The 26,085-nt window shown below is 33.0% G+C and overlaps 2 protein-coding genes across 2 annotated transcripts; one reads left to right on the top strand and one right to left on the bottom strand.

Annotated features, from left to right (window-relative positions):
- The first annotated feature begins 13,995 nt into the window (after positions 1–13,995).
- LOC107962664 (aldehyde dehydrogenase family 2 member C4) lies at positions 13,996–17,246 on the top strand. The gene is made up of 7 exons (XM_016899134.2): positions 13,996–14,285; positions 14,404–14,546; positions 15,484–16,131; positions 16,214–16,351; positions 16,436–16,573; positions 16,656–16,717; positions 16,798–17,246. The coding sequence occupies exons 1-7, from the start codon at positions 14,195–14,197 to the stop codon at positions 17,069–17,071; spliced, it is 1,494 nt and encodes a 497-aa protein (XP_016754623.1). The 5' UTR covers positions 13,996–14,194; the 3' UTR covers positions 17,072–17,246.
- A 118-nt stretch (positions 17,247–17,364) lies between these two features.
- Positions 17,365–18,073, bottom strand: LOC107962665 (multiprotein-bridging factor 1c). The gene has a single exon (XM_016899135.2). The coding sequence runs from the start codon at positions 17,943–17,945 to the stop codon at positions 17,508–17,510; it is 438 nt and encodes a 145-aa protein (XP_016754624.1). The 5' UTR covers positions 17,946–18,073; the 3' UTR covers positions 17,365–17,507.
- Between the last annotated feature and the right edge of the window lie 8,012 nt (positions 18,074–26,085).

Raw genomic sequence — 26,085 nt, 5'->3', positions numbered from 1 at the left:
TCCATTTACTAGTAAATTGGATTTTGATTGCACGAACAATATGGCAGAATACGAAGCATGCATTATGGGTATCCGTATAGCCATAGAACGCAAGATCAAAATACTAGAGTTATATAGGGATTCTGCATTAGTAATCTATCAACTCAAAGGTGAATGGGAAATAAGAGACCCTAAATTGATCAATTATCGCAGGCTGGTACTTGAGTTAATTGAGGAGTTTGATGAAATCACTTTCTGCTACCTCCCGCGATATGAAAATCAGATGGCTGATGCCTTGGCTACTTTCGCTTCCGTAATCAAAGTGAACAAACAAGATGGTGTAAAACCTATTCAAATGAGTATTTATGAGGCTCCGACTCATTGTTACAACATCGAAGAAGAAGAAAAAGATTACCACACTTGGTACCATGATATATTGCAATATGTAAAGAATTATGAATACTATGATCAGGCAACTGAGAATGATAAAAGGACATCGAGAAGACTGGTCAATGACTATGTCTTAGATTGGGAGATCCTATATAAAAGAAGAAAGGATCAAGTGCTACTAAGATGTGTGGACACTATTGAGAATAAGAAAATCTTAGAAGAAGTCCAAAAGGGTGTCTGCGAAACACATGCTAATGGTTTTACAATTGCCAGAAAAATCATGAGATTCGATTATTATTGGTCCACCATTAAAGGGGATTGTATCAATTATGCCAAGAGATGTCATAAGGGCCAAATTTATGGAGACAAAATTCATATGCCTTCTTCAGATCTTCAGGTTATGACTTCTTCATGGCCTTTCTCTATGTGGGGCATGGATGTCATTGGGCCGATCTCGCCAAAAGCTTCCAATAAGCATCAATTCATCTTTGTGGTCATTGATTACTTTCCCAAGTGGGTAGAGGTCACTTCTTACGCCAATGTCACGAAGTCGGCAGTCAGTGAATTCTTGAAGAAAGAGATCATATGTTAGTACGGGATGCCAGAAAAGATTATATCTGATAATGCATTGAATTTAAACAACAGTACGATAGCGGAGGTCTGTCGTTAATTCACGGTCAAACATTATAACTCGTCACCATATCATCAAAAATGAACGGTGTAGTGGAGGCAGCCAATAGGAACATTAAAAAGATCATGGGGAAAATGATAGAGACTTATAAAGATTGACATGAAAAGTTACCATTTGCCCTCTATGCTTATCGTACAATTGTCAAGACCTCCACCGGGGCAACGCCTTTCTCATTGGTTTATGGAATGAAGGCGGTCTTGCCCATTGAAGTCGAGATCCGTTCTCTCCAAATTTATTCATAATTGAAGTTAGATGAAGCAGAATGCATCCAATCCCAATATGACTAGCTGAACTTGATTGAAGAGAAGAGGTTAAAAGCTATCCGTCATGGTCAGATGTACCAAAAACGAATGATGTGAGCTTATGATAAAAAGGTTAACCCCAGAAAATTCTATGAGGGGGACCTAGTATTGAAAAAGATCATTCTCATATAAAAAGACTTCAGAGGAAAGTGGATGCCAAATTGGGAAAGAATTTATGTGGTAAAGAATGTCTTTTCTAGAGAAACGCTAATTTTGATTGAGATGGATGTCAAAAATTTGCCTAATCCTGTGAATTCAGATTCAACCAAGAAATATTTCACCTAAAAAAAAGGTGAGACAAAGGCAAAAACTCGCAAAGGGCGCATTGAGACCTAATAGTTTTTGAGTTGAAAACCCGGAAAAGGGCAACTTAAATTTGGATTGAAAATTGAATATGTAATGGTCGAGTCTTCTCGGAAAAAAGAATGTTATATCCTAGGGCATCAACAAAGTACTCTAGACATCATAGACACATATAAAGCTCAAAATGGTTCTCAAGAAGTTTTGTGAAAAGAAGCTCATGCTACGATATTTAGGGCACCTATTTTCATCTTACTCATTTTGTATTTTAGCAACGTTTGCTCTCTTTGATTAATCTATTCATTTTGAGCTCTGCTCCCAATAAATTTCAATCTTGTCCATTGTTACAATCTTTTTCAAGCATTTTTACATTGAAATAACGGTTAATGGACCAACAATATTCAAGAAAAAGGATTTTTTGCATATTGCTATGAAAGATTTCTAAAAAGTACAAGGACTTGAAACAGAACCACTGGTCAGAACTAACGAAATCTAAAAATTGGAAATGTTTGGAAACAAATAGTTTAAATTATGATTATTTCTTCAAGTTTTCTGTCAAAGATACCAGCTGAATAAGAAGGCAAGGTAATATGTCAGTGATAGAACCTTGACAAACAACGAGCAATGTCAACCTAAGCATTAAAAGGGGAATTATTCTTGAGAAATTACATTCTGCATTCATGCAAAAATAATTTATACACATCTAGTTGGAGCATTTGATTCATTCTGATCATAATATCCTAATCGTTTGGCATAAATATAGGCCCGTGAAATGGTTTCTACAGGTCAGGTACCACAGAAAATGATGTAACAGATCAGTGAGACCATAAATCCTATACCCCTAAAGTTGTAGTGGGACGGATTGAAGTCATCGTGGTGAATCTCATTTCCCGAAATTTGCAGCAAAATAGATTAAAGCTACAAGTTACAAATCTTATCTCACTGAATTTGTAATGGAACAGATTGAAGATAGTGAATCTTATTTCCTTGAAGTTGCATTGGAATAGATTAAAGCTACAAGTTACAAATCTTATTGCCCTGAAGTTGCAGTGGAGCAGATTGAACTTAACAAATCTTATTTTCCTGAAGTTGCAGCTAAACAGATTAATGCTACAAGTTACAAATCTTTTCTCCCTAAAGTTTCAGTGGAGCATATTAAAGATAGCGAATCTTATTTCCCTGAAGTTACAGTGGAGCATATTAAAGATAGCGAATCTTACTTCCCTTAAGTTGCAGTGGAACAGATTAAAGCTACAAGTTACAAATCTTATTTCCCTGAATTTGTAGTGGAGCATATTGAAGATGTGAATCTTATTGCCTTGAAGTTGCAGTAGAATAGATTAAAGCTACAAGTTGCAAATCTTATCTCCCTGAAGTTGTAGTGGAGCAAATTGAAGCTACTAATCTTATCTCATTGAAGTTGCAGTGAAGCAGATTAAAGTGACAAATTCTATACCTTTGAAGTTGCAGTGGGTTAGAATGAGACTACTTAAAGAAGAGAAGCACCAAAGAAGTCGAGATTAGACAAGACTAGACAAAATTGGTCCTTCTTAAACTCTTTGCTCCATTCCCGTTGCACGACAACAAGTAAAAAGGGGCAGCTGTAAAGGCCTAATTTTTTCCAGGCCATAAACAATAACCAAAAATAAAAACAAAAATAAAAATTAACAGTCCCAAAGTCCAATTACACATCAGACCCAATTTTACAACTAAAAACAGCCGAAAACAAGAAACTCTAACCCAAAATTACAAACCCAATGGCCCAAATCAAAACAAAAAAAACTAAAAGGCCAAATGGCCCAAAAGCCTAAAAAAATTTCAGAAATAGAAACCCTAATCTAGTGCCTGTACGCCGCTCCTCTAATGTCAGCGCCGCTCTTAACCTTTGCTACTGCCAACCACCCCTGTAAAGAAGAAGCAACATACGCAATAGCAATACAAAACAGTATAAAAAATATAATATATAAAGCCTGTAACACCCCTTACCCGTACCCGAGACCAGGACAAGGTACGAGGCATTACCATACACAAACGGGATATTTTCAGAAAATACGGGCTATAGAATTTCATTTCAATTTAAAACCGATCAAACAAAATCATATTGTCCCCATTATGGACCTACGAGGTCCAAAACATACATTAAAAGTGATTCGGGACAAAACCGAGAACTTAAGAAAATTTTATAAAAATTCTTAGGGTTAAGCCTCACAAGCCCGTGTAGAGGCAATGCACACGTTCGTGTGCTTTAGAACACGTCCATGTTCCTTACCCGTGTTGAATTATTGAAATTTTATTTTTCATTTCAAACCTACAGGGGTTTTCACATGGCCGAGCACACGCCCGTGTCCCTCACAAGGCCTAGACACGCCCGTGTCCAAAAACCCAAACATTCTGTTTATGACGTCATCATTCATCTAGGGGCACACGCCTGTGCACTAGGCCGTGTCCTCCACACTTATAGCAGCCTATGTTTTTCCTTCATTCTATATTTTTTTACCCATTTTCACAACTTTTACAATTTAGTCCTTTAAGCCATTTCCATGAAAAACCACTTAGTAAAAGTTGTTTACCATCTTGTAAACTCTCACATTCCTACATAAATCATCAAAATACAAAAATCTCATGCATGGGTAATTTTCTAAACATTAACCCTAGCATGAGATATGGGTAGAAATAGAAAGAGCATGTTACGATAATCTCAAAAATATGAAGAACATTAAAAACGGGGCTAGGATTGACTTACTATCAAGCTTGAAATGCTTGAAAACCCTAGCTATGGAGACCCTTAGAATTTTGGCAGCATGGAGAAGCAAATAAGTTGATTTTAGCTAGATTTTTCCCTTTTTATTTAGTTTATTACCAAATGACCAAAATGTCATTCCTTACTAAACTTTCAAAATTTTCCATGCATACCCATTTTTGTCCAAAAACTTAGAAATTGGGTAAATTACTCTTTAAATACCTCTAATTAATATTATAAAGCAATTTCATACAAAATTTATTCTAGAACCCAAGTTTTGCAATTTATTCGAATTGGTCCCTAATGTCCAATTGGACACCTTGCACATAGAATTTCTTCATGAAACTTTAACACATGCTTATTCTCATACCCTAGACCTCATAATTATCATAAAATACTTATTTTAACGTCGGATTTGTGGTCTCAAAACCACTATTCCGGCTAGGCCCTAATTCGAGATGTTACAAAATCGGCTATAAAAAAGCCTAAGAAACAGATTGTAAAGCCCTTTTTTTTAAAGAAAAAAATCGAAATTGGATACGAACACTACAAAAAAGGTGATTCTTTGGAGTTTTTTTTATCTTTTATTGAAAAAATAAATAATAAAATAATAAAGAGGAAACTTTTACCTTTGTTGTCGCTGTCGTCTCCCTCTATTTTGAAAGACCACCAAATCCTCTGGGTTTGCCGAAGGGTAGTCGCATTGGGGGAGACCAAGAACCGAAAGTTTCATTTGCTCCTTTTGGTATTTTTGTGTTTTTTGAGAGATTTTGGTTTCCGAACTAGGTTGGGGAAGATAAAATGGCCAAAAGGGGACCTTTTTGTGAAATCTAGCCACCGGGGATGGCGGTCGTCGTTGTTGACAACAGATGGCCGCGGCGGAGCATGACGTCGATTTTATTATTGCTATAGCCATGTCACGAACTGTGTTCAAATACATTTACCTATTTTTGTATTATACCCAAGGAAGATAAATACATATTATTTTAAGTGTTATATAATTTTTTTTACTCAATGCATAAAGAATAAATTTTTAAAATTAAGTCAATGTTTTGTATTTTGAGATTTGAAAAGTCATGCCCTAATTTACGGTGTTCTACTTTCTCTTTGAACCTAGATAACCGGACATTCCCTTTAAAACTAAAAACACATGAGATTTAATTAGTAATCAAATAATGATCAAACTTATTCTCCAAGGTTCAAGACAATGTGTCCTAACTTACGAGATATGACCTTTTGTTACCTCGAGATAAGAGGGCCTTTTACATAGTTTTGATTTATTCAAGTGATTTTAATTAAAAATAACATTATGCAAAGTGGGATCGCATTTTAAATTCTCTTCAAATTTTAAATTTTCGATACTAAGATATCGACTAAGTACCACTTTTGGATGTAACGAGGGTGCTAATCCTTCCTCGTGCGTAACCGACTCTCGAATCCATTTTCTAGATTTTGTAGACCAAAAATCATTGTTTTAGTAAATCAATCCTTTTATAAAAACAATCAAATTACGAGGTGATCCGATCACACCTCACAAAAAAAAATTGGTGGCGGCTCCATCTTCGTTTTCAAAATATAAGTCGATATTAAAAAAAAAGTTTTGACATATGTAATTATAAAATAAAAATATATTATATATAACATTATGTTAAAAATATTTGGAATTAATACCTCCTTTATTTATATATAAAAATTAGCAATTACATAATAAATATATTTTTTTACATTTATCATTATGATAAATGTATTTTATTTTTTAAAAAAACATCAACTAATTTTTGTGATATATTTTTCTTTATATATAATATTTATATGTCAAAATTTTATTTTCTTCAGATATATTGTGGTTATGGTGATTTCTAATATTATAAAATTAAATAATTATTTCAAATATAATTATTATTTTTATATGTAAAATATTTCAAATATCATTTTTTTTCATCTACATTGTGGGTATGGTATTTCAAATATTTTTATATGTGAAATATTTCAATTAATTATTTCAAATATCATTATGTTTACATGTGAAATATTTCAAATACACATACAAAAATATATAACACTAAAATTTATTACACTTATGATATGGATTGAAAATTAAATATTACATATATAAAAATTATATTTACCAAAAATAATGATATTTGAAATAATTATTTGTTTTTATAAATAAAAGAGTTATTAATTAAAAAGATGAATTAAAAATAAAAAACTTGAAAACACTATATTTATTAATTAAAAACATTAATTAAAAAATAACAAAAAACTTGAAATAAAAAATACAAATGTACTTAGAAGAGGAATCAAACATAGGATTTAAAGATGAAACCACTATAATTTAACCATCTAACCAGATGAGTTAATGTGTTAAAAATATTAATTAAAAATAAAATGAAAGCTTGAAATAACATGAAATAAAAATATATATATATATATAACTGTGAAAATGAGAGGATTTGAATTTGAAACTCAATGATTAAACTATCCAACTAAAGGAGCTAATACATTTTTTTAAAAAACACATCCTACAAGAAGTGTTTTCAACTAAAAACGTGTCTAACGAAATACTTTTTGATTTCTCTTTTCAAAATAAATTAATTTCTTTAAATATCACAGAAATCGACTCAAAACCCTAATTTTTTTAAAATCTAGCACACTCTTAAAATTTTGCCTTTTATTATGATTTTGAAAACCACTTTTTAATTTTTCAACTAAATACTTTTTCAAAAAATGTGATTTTTTAGGAGAATAAAAAAATTGATCACTATTTCCCACTACAAAATGGTCAATCCATGTGTGTACTAATTCAACTAATCAATTTGCGCAAATAAGAAGTTTTTGAGTACCCGATCCCGCATTGACTTATTTAATAAAATCTCCCTTTTTTTTCTAAAAATAAAAAATCCGAAAATAGTTAATAAATTTTTTTCAAAATGTTTGTGTTTAGCCAACAAAAGAACTTTTTTCCACAAAATTTTCTTGGCGTGTTGGCGGCTTAGTTCATTTTAATATGAGTTACGGTCTATTTTGTTATTTATAGTTGATATTTTTTAGGTAATCCACTAACATCATTCAATTTTATTTTCACATTCAATAACTTTTTAAAATATTTTCTCACAAATATGCTTTTAATATTATTTTTTTATTTTTTTTCAAATTTTGCCAACTAATTATTCAATACAAATAAATCTAGACATCTAATTGTCCAAATTCATTCTAAACATGCATTTTTTGAATTGCATATATCTTTTACATTTAAAAACAAAAAATAAAAAAACGCTGATTTTTTAAAATGTTTAAGAATTTTTATTTTTCTTATGTTTTATAATTTTTATTTCCAAATAATGCCTGTGTGTACTAATTTGAGGCTGTTACCATTTATTTAAAAAAAATTATAAAAAGAACTTATAAAATATCTGTAAAAATAAAATAAAATAAAATAAAAATACACAGCTTTTATGCGAAAACCCTTTCGGGAAAAAAATCATGGGCAGAGGAGAAGAAAATTTACTATGTCAAATTCAAATAATTACAAAAGAAATAGACTATGTCTATTTATAGGCTTATAAAGCCATATTCTAATAGGAGTGTAGTAAGATTGAAACACATTATTCTAATCAATATAAAATAGATGGAGTTTAATAAGGTTTAAAAAACCTTATGCTAAAATAAAATAAAAGAAGTGTAATTCTATATGGATTTTACTTTTATTTTATTTTACCACTGTATTTTATTTAAATAAGGATTTGGGTCACTTAATTCTAACAATCTCCACCTTGACACGAATTCTCAATGAATAAGTTTTTCATCACGAACCCTCAACGAACAAGTTCTTCACCTCTTCCATAAAACCCCTTAAGGGTTTAACTTCAACAATGAACACCAACCAAGTCTAAGCAATGCTCAAACTTGGTTATAAGAAATGACTTAATCATCATATCTACAGGATTTTTATGAGTACTAATTTTGCTCACAACAATATCACCACGAGCAATAATATCACGAACAAAATGATACCGAACATCAATGTGTTTTGTTCTCTCATGAAACATTTGATCTTTTGTAAGGAAGATTTCACTCTGACTGTCAAAAAATACTATACTGATTTAAAGGTCTTCGTTGAGTTCACTAAAAAGTCCCTTCAACCAAATAGCTTCTTTACAAGCCTCAGTAATCGCCATGTACTCAGCTTCAGTGGTAGACAAAGCGATTGTAGTTTGCAAAGTGGTTTTTCAATTGATTGCACAACCTCCGATTGTAAAGACATAACCTGTGAGAGATCTTCTTCTATCAAGGTCTCCAGCAAAATCAGCATCAACATACCCAATGACTCCATCTCTAGTTCTTTCAAACTGTAAGCAAACATCAGTCGTACCTCGTAAGTATTTTAAAATCCACTGAACTGCTTTCCAATGTTCTTTACCGGGATTCGCTATGTATCTGCTAACTGCACTGACTGCATATGATAAATCTAGACGTGAACAGACCGTAGCATATATGAGAGATCTCACTGTACTAGAGTATGGAACATGTGACATGTACTCAATCTCATCATCCAATTATGGAGACAAAGCCGATAAAAGTCTAAAATGGGCTGCTAAATGAGTACTAACAGGCTTAACACTCTGCATATTGAACCTGCAAAGAACTTTCTCAATGTACCCTTCTGACTTAGGTACAATTTACTTGCTTTTCTATATCTGAGCATCTCCATACCAAGTATCTTCTTTGCTGGTCTCAAATCTTTCATCTCAAATTCTTTACTTAGTTGGGCTTTGACCTTTCTTATCTCTCCTTTATCTTTTGCTGCTATCAACATGTCATCAACATAAAAAAGTAAATACACAAAAAAATCGTCATTGTTTTTCTAAAAGTAAACACAACTGTCAAAACTACTTTTGAAATCATGAGAAGTCATAAAAGAATCAAACCTCTTGTACCACTATCTTGGTGACTGTTTCAAACTGTAAAGGGATTTTTTCAGCAAGCAAACATATTCCTCTTTTTCTGAGACTGTAAAACCCTCTGGTTGTTGCATGTAAATATCCTTCTCAAGTTTTCTACGCAAAAATACAATTTTTACATCTAACTGCTCAAGCTCCAAATCATGCATGGACACAATACCAAGCAAAGCTCGAATCGAACTATGCTTCACAACTGAGGAGAACACATCTATGAAGTCCACTTTTAGAATTTAACTGTAACCCTTTGCAACAAGCCTTACTTTTTCAACTCCTGGAGTCTCTTCTTTCTTTTTAAACACTCATTTACAACGAACAGCTTTTTTACCTTTAGGAAGTTTCACAAGATCCCATGTTCTATTTTTGTGGAGTAATTTCATCTCCTCTTGCATAGCAAACATCCATTTTTCTGAGTCTACACAGCTAACCGCCTCAAAATAATTAGATGGCTCTTGGTTTGCATCTATATCTTCAGCCACATTTAAAGCATAAGCAACTGGATCAGCCTCGACATAATTCTTTGGAGGTTTAATTTATCTTCTAGTTCTGTTTTTGGCGATAAAGTATTGTGGTGAAAAAGAAACTATATTCTCAATTTTTGTACTGACTTGAGGAGTTGACTCTGTATTAATCTGATGCTCCACCTGCTTTTTTATTTTCTTTATTGGAAGAGTCTTTAAGAGATAAGTTAGGTAGCATAGCAGTTTTATCAAAAACAACATCTCTGCTAATCACAACTTATCTATTTTCAGGACACCATAACTTATACCCTTTTAAACCAGCTTTATAACCAAGAAAAACACATTTAATAGATCTCGGTTCCAATTTTCCATTATCAACATGAGCATACGCAGGACACCCAAAGATAAAATCAGAATAATTAGCAGGATTACCAGACCATACTTCTTGTGGAGTCTTTTTCTCAATGGCAACGGATGGAGATCAGTTGATAAGAAAACATGCAGTAGAGGCTGCTTCTGCCCAAAACAACTTTGGTAAGTTGGCATTTGACAACATACATCAAACCTTCTCTATGATCGTTATGTTCATTCGTTCTGCAACACCATTTTGCTGTGGAGTATGGCGCACTGTCAAGTGTCTCACGATCCCTTCTGACTTGCACAGTCTATTAAACTCATCAGAACAGAACTCTAAGCCATTATCTGTGCGAAGGTATTTTATTTGTTTTCTCGTCTGTTTTTCAATCATAATTTTCCAAGACTTAAATGTGGAAAACACATCGCTTTTCTGCTTCAAGAAGAATGCCCAAACTTTTCTGAAAAAATCATCAATAAAAGTTAGCATATAATTAGCTCCACCTCTCGAAGGCACTCTAGATGGCCTCCATAGATCAGAATGAATATACTCCAACGCTCCCTTTGTGTTATGGATTCCTTTGATGAATCGAACTCTCTTTTGCTTCCCAAAAACATAGTGCTCACAGAACTTCACTTTGCAAATTCCTTACCCATCAAGAAGTCCTCTTTTGCTCAATTCTACCATGTCATTCTCACTCATATGCCCTAGGCGCATATGCCAAAGTTTAGTAATATCATCATCTGACAAGGAAGAGGAAGCAACGCTGCACCACTAGTAATAGTAGAACCCTGCAAAACATATAACTTGGCAGTCTTTCTTTGCCCTTTCATCACAACAAGGGAACCTTTGGAAATCTTTAAAACCCCACTTTCAGTTGTGTATTTGTACCCTTTTAAATCAAGAGTACTCAACGGAATTAAATTTCTCTTCAATTCTGGAACATGTCGCACGTCACTAAGTGTTCTGACAACTCCATCAAACATATTAACTTTAATTTTTCTAACACCTGCGATTTTACATGAAACAATAATTCCCATCAAAACAACACCTTTAGACATTATTCCGTAAGTTGTAAGCCAATCCCGATTGAGACTTGTGGAAGGTGCGGTCTGAATCAAATATCCACTCTTAGCTCACTTTAGAATTGTTGACAGAAGCAACTAGAAGTTCACCATCGCTGTAGTCTTCTACAACATCAGCTTCACTGGAATTTTCTGGTTGTTTTCCCTTTTGATTTGCAGCCTCCCTTTTAATCTTGTTCTATAGCTTATAGCACTCAGATTTAATGTGTCATTTCTTCTTGCAAAAGTTACAAGTTTTACCTTTGTTTGAAGACTTCGATCTACCCTTAGATTTATCGCGAGGATTTCGTTCCTGTGTCCTTCCACGATCATCATCAGCATTCTGATTTTGTCTCTACAAACAATGAGACCCTCTCCCTGAGAGTCAGGTTTAAGCACAAGATGCTTTATCTTATCATACAAGGTAAAAAAATCATAAACCTCATCAACTGTGAGAGACTCACAACTATATAAAATCGTGTCTCTAAAGGTTGAATAAGACGGGGGCAACGAACAAAGTAGAATCAACCCTAGATCTTTCTTATCATACTGAACTTCCATGACCTCCAAGTTTGAGAGAATTTCTTTAAACACTGTTAAGTGTTCGTGCACAGACGCACCTTCCTCCAAACGATGAGCATAAAAACATTGTTTCATATGCAACTTGCTTATTAGAGTTTTCGACATACATATTTGTTCTAGCCTTTTCCATAATGCAGCGGTGGTCTTCTCATTCATCACATCTTGCAAAATTTCGTTGGACAAATGCAGATTTAATTGTGTTAAAGCCTTTCGATCCTTACGCTTCTTTTTTTCATCTGTTAATATCGAAGGCATCTTATCTATCTCTAACAAGGCATCCTCCAAATCCATCTACGCAAGAACTACTTGTATCTTAATATGCCACAACGCAAATCTGGTGTTGCGAACCAACAGCGAAATTTCATACTTCAAAGACACCATTACCATGACCGAGATGAACAACTTGGAAGCTCTTATACCAATTTGTGAAAATAAAATAAAATAAAAACACACAAATTTTACATGAAAACCCTTTCGGGAAAAAAAACCACGGGCAGAGGAAAAGAAAATTCACTATGTTGAATTCGAATAATTACAAGAGGAATAGACTATGTCTATTTATAGGCTTGTAAAGTCATATTCTAATAAGAATGTAGTAAGATTGAAACACCTTATTCTAATCAATATAAAATAGATGGAGTTTAATAAGGTTTAAAAAACTTTATTCTAAAATAAAATAAAAGAAGTGTAGTTCTATATGGATTTTACTTTTATTTTATTTTACCATTTTATTTTATTTAAATAAGGATTCAGGTCACTTAATTCTAACAATATCTAAAACATTATAATAAAACTATAAAAAAATCTAATATTTTAAAATTTTAAAAAAAATATAAAAAAAATATATTTATAAAATTCAAAAATTGAAACATACACTATCATACTTGAAATTAGTAAACAAATAATATATTTTTCATTTCAAATTGGAAATGTGAACATATTATTTGCCAGTAACATTGGGAATTTAGGAAAACGAAATAAGGATTACTTAGAAAAACAAAAAAAAAATTAAAAACATAGATTATTAATCTATAATTGATTTATGTTAAATGTTATGAGCATATTTGAGTTGATGTTAAAGAGTTAAAAAGGAGTTTTTTTTTAGATTTTATGAAATTTATTACTTAAATATGTTTAATTTCAGCCGACACCTTAAACTAAAGAGAAAATAAATTTGGTCAAATTTGGAATAAGAGATTTTGAAGTTAGGAAATAGAAGCCAAGTTGGAATTCAGATCGGGAAATCTATTCAATTTCACTTCTTCTTTTTAACAAATCAATAATATCTCATTTATTCTATTACCCTTTTTAAAATAATTTTATTTCTCGCTCTATTTTTTTTTATCAAAATATTACAACTTATGCCTAAATCATTATAAAATTGAATCGTGTTTATCGCCAAAGGAGTTGAACGTGGCCGGACTAGCACCGTTGCAATCTTTTGACTTTTATTTATCGCTATAATTATTTTTTTTGTCCTTTAATTTTGTAAAATAAAGTTTATTTTATTCTTTCATTTAAGCTTTTCTCTCTTTTAGTTTTTTACTTACATTTTTTATCAAATCAACTTACAATAGATTGAAAAAATTAATATTTTTTAACGTGATATACATGTGAGTGTTAGATAGATGACACATTAATATTTAATTAATTTTTTAAAATTTTAAAAAAATATTTAAGAAAATATCTTTTTTATATTTTTAATTATTTTTAAAAACAGTTTTTATAATTCTTTTTAAATTTTTTAAAAAAATTAATTAAATGTTAACATGTCATTCATGTGTATGCAACACCAATAAAATAAAAAATATATCAACTTTTCTATTTAATTTAAAATAATTCAACAAAAAACGTAAGTTTAAGAGTTAAACGAAATGATAAAAAGACTTTTTCTAAAAGTCATTATGTCTATTTAATTTTATGTTAATAATGTATTTATGGAACATTGATTTTTCCTTTTGTTGAAGGGTTGAATATTGAAAAGGGGATGTTGAGAAAATGACTTTATAATGACTTAAATAATATGGTGCTGAAAATGTGAAACTATCATAATATTTTTCTTCCAAATAAAGTTGAATAATATTCATAGACCTTTAAAAAGGCATTGTCCAATGACATAAAAATAAAATAAAACCTATACAGACGGCATGCAAATATATTTTATTGTTATTATCGGATATGAGTTTTTAACTCCATTTTTTAAGACAATGGATTCTAATTGAGATGTGAAACTCTTGTCTTTTCCCGCATTAAATAAAGATGAAGGACCTTGGGCTTGGGGCAACTTGTAAGGATAAAAGGGGGCTCCTCTTCTTTTACGTAATAAACTAGAATAGCAGAGACAGAGAGAAACAGAGATAAGTTAGAAAATGGGCAGTCACTGCGAGTCTTCTGTCAAGATTCCACCGATAAAATTCACCAAGCTCTTTATCAATGGCAACTTTGTGGATTCTATTTCAGGTATCTTTCCATTTAACATGATTGAATTTGCTTGGCTTGGGGGGGGGGGTTCTGTTTTTGCGTCTCATGTTGTCTGGGATTATTGCTAATGAAGGAATGAATGAATAATTATGAACAGGGAAAACGTTTGATACAATTGATCCAAGAACGGGGGAGGTGATAACAAAAGTTTCGCTAGGCGATAGGGAGGATGTTGATTTGGCTGTTAAGGCTGCACGTCATGCTTTCGACTACGGCCCCTGGCCTCGCATGTCCGGCTCTGTATGTTCCTCTTTTCTTCCTACTCATATTCTATAATTACTTTATTTTAAATATTATCATCATTTATTTTTTTTCTATTTATAAACTCAAACCCAATATTACTTAAACATTAAAATATTTGCTAATAGAATTCAGTTTAAATCCTTCATTGAATGAATATCATCCTACTAATTTATAATTTTATAAATTATAAAAAACCTAACTAAAACTTTATCCATTTTAAGCGCCCTGGTCACTAAAATACATTTTCTTAAATATCATACAAAGCACTTTTCACGTTGTAAATTGACCAGTCCTTCAAATATAAGAGAAAATACAATATCAACTTTCTAAAAGATTTGTCAGCTCCCAAGTCCCAACCACACTGTTTTTTATTTCATGGAGTGGAGATCCCTTAACAAAAGCCATAATAATTTTTTTTTTAAATCTTTAAACTGAAATTTAGTGTTCAATTCAATGAATATAGCTTGACGTTTTAAAAGTACGGGAAGTGGACAAACATACAGGGTGGTGTTGGTATTTCAAGAATTCACATGCTATTATCTGGCACATATATTGACGCCACCTGTGGACAAACTACCCCGAATAATTGAAGTTAGATGCAATTGTCTCCTTCATTTATTTACAAAATTCTACCGTACAGTCAAAATGTATATACCTGAACTTTTCAAGTTTTTATTAAAAATTCTCATTAAATTCTAAGAACTTTGGAAAATTTTAGTCTAGACTAACTCTGGATTTAATATAAACTCGTAAATATATGAAGCCAATTCTAATTCCATAAGAAACTTTTAACAATAAAGACGAATAGTTCTGTTTCCAAAATCTTAATTAACAAAGTGCAACAAATATAAAAGAAATATAAATTGGTACCGTAAAGAAACTGCGAATTTGGTACTATGTCCGTATTCATTCATCCTTTTAAATATGATGTTAGGAGCGAGGAAGGATGATGATGAAGTTTGCAGACTTAATTGAAGAAAATGCAGAAGAAATAGCGGCATTAGATGCCGTAAACGGGGGCAAGCTATTTACTCTTTGCAAGGCAATCGACATCCCAGGAGCAGCAAGGTCTCTGCGTTACTATGCGGGTGCAGCCGATAAAATTCATGGAACAGTGTTAAAAATGTCAAAGGGACTTCAAGGCTACACTCTCAGAGAACCTATTGGCGTTGTGGGAAGTATAATCCCTTGGAATTTCCCCACTATCATGTTCTTCATGAAGGCTGCCCCAGCATTAGCCGCTGGCTGCACCTTGGTCGTCAAGCCTGCTGAGCAGACTCCTCTGTCAGCCCTTTATTATGCTCATCTTGCCAAGCTGGCTGGTATCCCTGATGGAGTGCTCAATGTAGTGAATGGATTCGGAGAGACTGCTGGAGCTGCCATTAGTGCTCATATGGACATTGATAAAGTGACTTTCACAGGGTCTACGGAAGTTGGGCGTAAGATAATGGCAGCAGCGGCAGCAAGTAATCTAAAGCCAGTGTCACTGGAGTTGGGAGGCAAATCGCCTCTTTTAATATTTGATGATGCTGATATTGACCAGGCTGCAGATATTGCTTTCAGAGGCATGTTTTACAACAAAGTAGGTGATTTTTTATTTTTGCTTTTTACAATTGAACAAACCTTACATGTACTCGACTGTTGTCTATCTTGTAAATTTGTAGGGAGAAATTTGTGTGGCGAGTTCTCGTGTTTATGTTCAAGAAGGTATTTATGAAAAACTTGTGAAGAAATTAGTAGAGAAAGCAAAAGCAACTGTTGTTGGGGACCCTTTCGACCCTCAAGTTAATCAAGGACCCCAAGTAAGCCAAGTCATAATTTTTATGTAGTTACCTTTGCTTGAAGCCTGGAATTTTATAATTTAACGGACTATGTTTGGTGTATAGACTGATAAGAAGCAATTCGAGAAAATTCTATCTTATATTGAGCATGGAAAGAGAGAAGGAGCTACTTTGCTAACAGGGGGCAAGCATGTCGGCCAGAAGGGATACTACATCGAGCCTACCATATTTACTGATGTTAATGTAAGACAACCATAAAGCTATCATGTCTTAATAGGTTTGGTTTAAGATATCTAAACCATAGTGATTTGTATTGTTGTAACAGGAAGACATGATCATAACAAAAGAAGAAATTTTTGGCCCAGTGATGTCGTTGATGAAATTCAAGTAAATAGTGTCTAAACTTCAAAACTGTTTTTCTTTTTTTTCCTTTTTGTGATGATGGTCATTGAAATGGGGTTTTTCAGAACAATGGAAGAAGCAATCAAGAGAGCAAACAACACAATTTATGGCCTGGCATCTGGGATTATAACAAAGAACTTGAACGTGGCTAACACCGTGTTGAGATCGATCCGTGCCGGCGTGGTTTGGATCAATTGTTACACTGCATTTGACGTGGATTGCCCCTACGGTGGATACAAGATGAGTGGATTCGGAAGGGATTTTGGACTGGAGGCCCTTAATCAGTATCTTCAAATCAAGTCTGTCGTAACTCCCATTCATGATTCTCCGTGGCACTAAGCCTTATTCATCTATTACCTGTAACCGGATCTTATCCGACAAAACATAGTCCTATTCATCTATTACCTGTAACCGGATCTTATCCGATAAAACATAGTTATTACAACAGCATAGTTCATAGTTATTACAACAGCATAGTTTTCTTCAGATACATGTCCATTCGATTTCATATTAATGTATTGTTTTCTCAATTTAAAGCTTAAATTTTTGGAACAGACAGTATCCTTGTTTATTGGAGTAAATTTGAGATTTTTTAAAAGTGCTGCAACTTTGTAACACCATGAAAGCACAAATCAAAGGAGAATTTTTCGTTTTCATGATATCAAATCAGTACAATTCGGCTCCTTTCATGAGATCCAAACAACAACCACAAACACATATATTCAACAACAATAAAAACATCAGCACCCTGTTCTACAATAACGGCGTTACGGGATCATTTCCCTGACTTGCCTCTCAATTTCACGCCGAGAACCCTTTCCATCTTGGCCAACACAGCTTGGTTAGGCACTGCCTTCCCGTTTTCGTACTCTTGAACCACCTTGAGCTGCTCGTTTATCAGCTTAGCTAGCTCAGCCTGACTCAACTTCTTCTCCAGCCGGGCCTTTTGTATGGCTTGCCTAACATCCGTAGGCACCCGGTCTAGAGCTGCCGGTTCCGTCCCTTCGTCGAGCTTCCTAGCGTTCACCACTGGTCCCGCCGTTTTCTTGTTCGATCCAGCATCGAATTTCTTGATGGTCTGAACCGGTGCACCCGACCGCAGCGCTTGGTTCACGGCCTTGGGATCACGTAGGTCCTGAGCATTGGGTTTAGACTTGTGAAGCACAACGGGCTCCCAGTCCTGAGTCACGGCTCCACCAAATCCGGTCGGCATTGTTGAAGACGAATGTAAATGAGAAGTAGAGCTTTGATCAAACAAACTAAAACAACTGGTAATGGTGAAGATACATGGGAGATTATATAGAAGCTCAAGGGTCGGGATAGTTCCTGGGCTTCTTAATATCTGGAAGGTTCTTTGCAAGTTTTACGTATTTAATATGATGACATTGCAATCGTGGAAGTTGCTGACTTGGATAATGGAAACACCATAATTAGCGTGATGCCCAAGCCAAAATCTAAAGAAATGGATTTTTCATTGGTACAATATATACGCCTACTGTTTCCACAATACTTATCTATAAAATACTTAAAAGCTTGGTTAAATTCAGCTTTCTTCAAGTTTCGATTATTAAAATGTTAAATTTTTAACTATAATAACTCACATGATAATTCATGTATATTTTAAATTTTTTTTAATTTTTATTTTTATTTAAATTTTTTTAATTTTTAAATTATTTGTAGATATAATATAAAATATAAATAGTGACATATAAATATGAAATAAACATAAATTACCACGCAAGTTACTACACTATCGTCATTACAATTAATATTTCAATTAGCATTTTCGAAAAAAAGTAATTTGACTCTTTTCGAGAGATTAATAGTTAATTTAATTCAAAAAATAATAAAGACCAATTTGATAAAAAATATATAAATATTGAGAGCTAAATTTATCATTATATTTAACTTTTAATTGAATTGACATCAAATCTTGATGGGCACAAAAACAATTAAAATTATGAGAAATAAAATATATTATTAAGAAAGGATTTTTTAAATATATTTTTTACATAAAATTAATAAAAATTCAAATATGATGAACTATATAAGTTTACCATTTTAACTGGTTTTTATATAATTTTTAATAACTATAACTACCACATAATTATTTTTCACCCATGTGATGTCATAATTTAATATTTTAAATGTTTTCATGTACACTATATATAATTATAAGTATACCTTTGCTTTCTTTACAGAATAATACAAAAAATAAATTAATTATCGAAATAATATGAGAGATGCATGAAACCTCAAGTTAGCAAAGCAATTGATGATTTGGGGTTGAAATTGATGTATTAAGTGTGTTGAAAATGGACAGGGCACCTCGGAAACCAAAAATGAAAGACGATATATCAATTTGATTTTTAATGGCTTATATGTCGGTGCAGGTGTATACAATTTTCCTATCGATTTAAACTTCTTAAAAACAAAATAATTAATTATAAAATAAAATATTTAAAAAAATAACCTTTTTTAGGAATGTAAAAGTAAAATGGAATTTTTAGGGGATTGATTTAGGGTTTATAAAAGTAACTTAGGTTTAGGGTTTTAAGTACTTTGTAAGTGATTTTGATTTTTTTTTAAATTTTATGACTATATTTGGAAAAGTGAGAGATTTGGAAAAGTAAGTTGGGTTGCTTTGAGCAAATTACTTTTCGTCATGTTAAGAGAGAAGCGAATATTGCGGCTCATACCTTGGGCTTCAATTTTAGTCAAGTGAGAGAGATTTTGAGAGTATAAAGGAGCGTCTAGGGCATTTCACTGATTACCTTGTACCCTAATGGATTAATTTGTTTCGTGCAAACCAAATGGACCAAAAAGACAGAGTCACCAATTTTCTATTTCTGTCACTTGTTGTTTGAAAGGCCTCTACTAACCATGATTTATAATCTAGATGTTTTGACATAGGGGGCACATTAAGACGCAAAGAAACCAAAACTTGCCTCGTTACTGGGCGAAAGCACAACAAATGGTGAACAAATTCCAAATATGTATGACATAACGTACAAAAACCAAGAGTAGGAATATGTCGTTTGTTTAAATTTGCATATGTAGGAATAAAATTGTTGTATACTTTTCACATTATGATATTTATCTTCTATTGAAGTTGTAATGCCCATAAGACCGAGAAAAAAATTTGTACGGAGGTAGACATAGGAGTAGATGAATCTGTTTGAATTTTTTAATTTCCACGAGCAAGCGGCTTGTAACCACTCTTCATAGTTTACATCTTCAATCCATCTAGCCTTCATATCCTAGAATCGGGTAGTTTTGTCCTGGCCAAAGGTATAAACAGTATGACTTGCACTTGATCCTCATTAGCAATCTTGCGAATGGTTGCGTTATTCCAGTACTACTTTCTTGATTAAGTAATTATGACACCGTTGTATATCTTAAATCAATTTTCTAACATCGTAGTTGACCATCTCCAGGTCTTGGAATCCAATGATCATTCCAAATATTCATAGTCTCCCTATTACCAATACGCCAACCCATGCCCTTCTCCAACAAATCGCGAGCACTCACAATGCCTCTCCAAGTAAGAGAAGGGTAAGAACTTAATCCCACAGATAAGAAGCCTATATGCAAAAAATAACTTGCTTTCAAAACTGTAGCTAACTAATAGCCTAGTTGAGACCAAATAGGCCAGCATTGTTTAGCTAATAAAGAAACATTAACATGGTTAAATCACGAAAAACTAAGCCCCTAACAAACTTAGGCAGGCATAAGACCTTCAAGAACTCTAATGAATGCCTTTTAAAGATTTCGAGTTTCTCTACCAAAAATTATTAAACATGTTTTCAATTTTTAAACACAAAGTTTTCGGAAAAGGAAACATTGCATCGCGTATACCGGAAGAGCTTGCAAGACTGCCTTAATTAGAGTTTCTTTCCCACCTATAAACAAGAACCGAAAATTCCAACTCTCTAGCCTACAATGAATTCTGTCCACGTAATGTGCAAAAGCCTTCATTTTATTAATTCCCACTATCATAGGGAATCCAAGATATTTTTCAGGATTCAACGACACCTAAACCCTCAATATACTGCTTACCTATAACAGCTTGTTTTTTAGTAATGACGAAAATAGTGGTTTCGAGACTACAAATTCAACTTGTCGGTTCATAAAAATTTATTATTTTGAAACATTTATGAGGTCATTAATGTAGTATTTAAATTTGGTTAAGAGATTATAGCATTTAGATAGTTGATTAGGTAAAAAAGATTGAATCGTAAAAGCTATAAAAGTAGAGTTTATTAATTAGGAGGGCTAAATGAATAAATTAGCCAATAAAGATTTAATGGGTGAATCAACATGGCTATTTATTTACATGGATAAGATTAATTAAGGTAAATTGTGGTTAATTAATGTTTAATTAAGAACTTTGAGATATTTACAAAAATGCCTAAGTATATATATTAAATTAAAGAAAAGAAAAAGAGAAATTTTGGCTTGTTTCTTCATCATCTCCATGGCACAAGGAGAGAAAGAAATTAAGATTAGGGTTCATATTATTATTTATTTAAGGCTTCAATTAGTAAGTGTTTTGATACTTGTTTTTAGTAATTTTTATGTTTTTGGACTTGTATTAGCTTAACCTAGCAAGCCCGAGGATTAATTTGTAAAACTGTCAAATGATGTGGATCATGTCATTATTGAGTTGAGTTGTTTTCTTGAAGCTTTTGAAGGATTTCTAAGTTTTGTTGTTAGATTAGACTATTTTGTAAAGTAGTTTTTGATGATTTTAATGTTTAAGGACTAGATTGCTAAAATGATGAAATTGTTTGTACTTGAAAAGACATAAATGCAAGTAGGGGCTGGTGTGAGGCCATAGAAGAATCAGCTAGGTTTTGGTGTAAAAGAAAATGGGTAAATTTCATATTTGAGGCTTAGGGATTAAATTGAATAAAGGTAAAAAGTTGAGGGCAATTTTGTAAAATGCTAACAAAAGACTAAATTGTATAAAATGATTGATTTTGGCTGTTTATTTTGTTAATTGAATGAAATTATTGTTTTAAATCACGAGCGTGTTGACAATTGTAGGAAAGAAAAGATTGCGAAGTAGTTCCTCTACTTTGGCGATTACTGCAAACAAGTCCTGTAAGTTCATTTTATGTATATGCATGGTTATATTCAATTCCTTGGTAATGATTTAATCTTTTAGTTTTATTATGTATCGTTATTTAAAAGTTGAATCGTACTATATATTCAAATACAGTGTTATTCAGGCTTAATGCCGATGTTATTCAGGCTTAGTGCCTAGCAGGCTTAGTGCCAGTGTTATTCAGGCTTAATGCCTAGCAGGCTTTGAGCCAATGTAATAAATGTTAACATTCCTTGGAAATTTGGTAAGTGATAGCAAATGAGTTGACTTATTAAACTTACTAAGCTTCCTTATGCTTACTCGTTTAATTTGATTTTGTAGGACTCTTGGAATCGTAGCATCGATTGGATCAACTTGGAAGCTCACACACTATCATCTATACCTTGGTAGTCATTTTGTGCTTGTTTTGAAATTGGTTAAAAGTGGCATGTATTAAGAAGAGTCTTGTGGTACTATGATATTTTGTGGTGGAATTAAATGTTATAAATGGTCATTTTATGTTTGTAAGATAAGCTTGATATTTTGGTGTTTATGCTTGTAAATATGATAAGTGATACATATATATAATATTTGAAATAGTTGGAATTTGATTGTGTTAGTGTTTAGGTTGTTTGATTATTTACATGTGGTACCAATGATGGTACATTTGTTTGTTGATAGAAATAAGTTGTAAATGTGTAATTTTACAATAATGTTTGATACAATTGTGGTGCATTTGAATGGCTTATTTGCTAGATGAATTAGGATGTGAAATGGCATGTTTAAATGTGTTTGAGTGATATTTAGACCCTTGAATTTATGTCCAAATGGTATAGATGATTAGGTATGAATTGGACTTTAAATCGCTTGATTTTAGGTAAATTTTTTAGTTCACACAGTCGTTTGTCATTTGTAAAATTCTATTGCTTCAAGTCAGTAAGTTACACGGCCTGGCACACAGCCGTGTGACCCTACTTAGTGAGTTATACGGGTGAGGAAACGGGGTGGGACATGACCGTGTGTCCCTTGTTCAAATGTTACACAGCCTGGACTATATCACACGCCAATGTGACCCATGTTTCCAATTTTTGCAACTTTTTCTTAAAACTTTTGTTTTGTTTCAATTTAGTCTCGAATTCCTTTTAAACTATTTTTAGGGCTTTGAAGGCTCGATTTAGGAAAAAATGCATATGATTGATATGATTTCGGATGAGATTAATCTACTTAATTATATTATGTTAAATGTTTTTCGATTGATTGGTAATGCTTTGTAACCCTAATCTGGTGGGGAGACGAGTTAGGAGTGTTACATTATCGTGCTTCTATCACTTTCATCCATATTTTCCCCAAAATATATCAAAGATTTATCATAATTAACCAATAGACCAAAAGCTTTCTCATATTCCGATATCACCTGATGGATGTTCTCTACTCCTTCTTTTGTAGCCTCCCCAAAGATAATACTATCATCCGCAAAAAAAAAAAGATTAATGGATATACACTCTTTTCCTAAACAAAACCCCTTAGTAGATTTCTCTTTTGAGCATTGACTAGGATTGTTGATAGCCCTTCAGCACATAATAAAAATAGATAAGGGCTGGGGCGATCTCATTGTCTCAAACCTCTTGACGGCACAAAACTGTCTTTACATACTCCATTGATACCCACTGTGTATGTGATCGAAGCTATGTATCTCATTATCAACGTCACTCAATTTTCATGAAAACTCAACCTTAATATCATCCCGACTAAGAAGTCTCACTCTATAATATCACAAGCATTGTTCATATTGAGTTTGAGAGCAAAGTTACCTTTCTTACCCCATTTCTTATTTTTCAAAGTGTGAAGAATCTCACAGGCAATCAAGACATTATCGAAAATTTGTCTACCCGGTATGAATGCCCGTTGTGTCTTATAGATACAATAATCTAAAAACTTACTCATTCTGTTGACAATTACCTTAGCAATGATTTTATATATTACATTACAAAGGATAATAGGTCTAAATTGCATAATAGTACGGGGTTTACTAACCTTGAGAATCAAAACAATATGTGTGGCATTAATATACTCGTCCGCAACATCACCTCGAAGCACCTTAAGACAATAAAAAGTAACCTCCAGTCCTAATATGTGCCAATATCTCTGAAAAACAAAGCAATCCATCAATCCTGAAAGCCTTTAGTGGCCCTAGAGCCTTGACTACACTCCAAACCTCATCGGCAGAAAACGACTGTAACAATTATACATTCATTTCGTCTGATATCCTGCATTGTACATTTTCAAATATGCACGAAGCCTCTCCCTCTTTAGAAGCCGTGAACAATTTGTTGAAATACCCGAATGCTATTTCAGAACAACATCTTGATCAGAGACCCATATTCCATTTTCATCTTCAAGCCCTTTAATATAATTTCATTTCCTTTTCCCTGTAGCCATATTATGGAAAAAGGTAGTATTGCGGTCTCTATAGGTGAGCCATTTTGTTCGGGCCCTTTGTTCCCAAAACACTTTCTCCTTGTCCGTTTCAAAATTCAAGCCTAACTGGATTTCAATTAATTCCACAAGAGTGTCATAAATTGGTTTTACATCATGCAATCCATTCATCCTATGAACTAACTTTTGCTTGTGCGCTTTCCGGTTTGTCTTTACTGAAGAATTCCAAGCAAGAAGCTTCTTACGCAAACCTTACCCAAACTTTCAAGTTTCGTAGGGAGATTGTCCGAAATAGACTCCCAATAATTCCTAACTACTTCATCATAGTTACATTCTAAGCACCAATCCTCATTAAATCAAAAATACCTTCTGCTAGTCTTGTGAGGTGAAGGATTCCATCCCCTTGTATTTACCAACAGAGGGCAATGATCATAAATTGAATGACATAAATGAGCTACAAAGAAGTTAGTGAACATTTCCCACCATTCCTGATTAGCAACCTCTCGATCAAGTCTCTCTTGTATATTTATGTTAACAAATCTGCCTCACTCCGAAGTATACCACTTTCCAAAAAACCCAGGTCTGTAAGATTACAATCGGATAATGCCGATTGAAATGCCGACCTATTTTTCTCTACCCGGATACAACTTCCTTTTTTTTTTCAAAAGAAACTCTGAAGAGTAACCACATCATGTTGCGTCCACCCTAGACACAATCCACATTTTGAACCCTCACCACCTACCTCTATACCATTATGAAAACCATATTTTCTTCGAACACCCTCTATTTTCCTCGCACTTATTTTTGTTTCCATTAGAAACAAAATCTAAGGACAAATTTCTTTCAAGTGGTTCCTGAGATGATTAACTACCCATGGATTCCACAGTCCATGAACGTTCCAACTGAAGATTTTCTTAATGTCCAGTTGCCTTGCCTAGCAGAGCCAGCTAATTGATCATTCTGTTCACGTGACATAGTTGAAGCTCCTAGGACTGTCGTCGTACTTACCAAAGTCCTTTGACGTTTTCCTTTCATCAATGTGAATGAGGCTACTTTCCTTATCGGATCCCAAATCCATGAGCCTAGTAACATTATCTCCAATACCGCTCGGTCTAAATTCCATCTTTAGTACCAATATTAATTATCAACGATATCCCCCATTGATGGAAGCAAATCCTTGACTAGTAGGGGTGAGCAAAATTCTATCTGATTATAAAAACTCGATAAAAAATTCAAATTTTGAATTAAATAGTTTGAGTTATTTGAGTTAATCAAGTTATTCAGATCAACTTGAATAAAAAAATAAGTTTTTCGATTTAACTCGAATATAAATTACACAATTCGAATTATTCAAAAATTCGAATAAGAAAAGACAAAACTACATCGTTTTGATAAATGTTTACTTTTTTAAAAGTTAAAATTCAAAATAATTAAGTTAAAAGGTAAAACTATGTCGTTTTGATAAATGTTTACCCATTAAGTTAAAAGGCAAAATCATTATATTGTTCATTTAGTTAAATAATCTTGTACTTCGTCTACTAGTTAAATAATCGGTCCATCTAAATGCAACATTAGTATAAATAATAGGATTCGTTAACTCGACTCAATTTGACTCAAAATTTTTTGACTTGATTCGATTCGATTCGAAAAAAATTCAAATTGAGTACGGTTGCTAAAATAGGATTTGTCAACTTGACTAACTCAAAAAATTTTTACTCGACTTGATCGAATACTCACCCCTACTAACTAGAATGATGGCCTAAATTACACAAGCAATCCCTTGAATTACGCATGTTTAGACCTTTTTCCTTTTCCAAAATCCAACAAC

This window comes from Gossypium hirsutum, chromosome A06 (assembly GCF_007990345.1).
Source record: "Gossypium hirsutum isolate 1008001.06 chromosome A06, Gossypium_hirsutum_v2.1, whole genome shotgun sequence".
NCBI classification, from domain to species: domain Eukaryota; kingdom Viridiplantae; phylum Streptophyta; class Magnoliopsida; order Malvales; family Malvaceae; genus Gossypium; species Gossypium hirsutum.
Note: the sequence above shows the minus strand (reverse complement) of the source record. Positions and strands in the feature narration are given on the sequence as shown.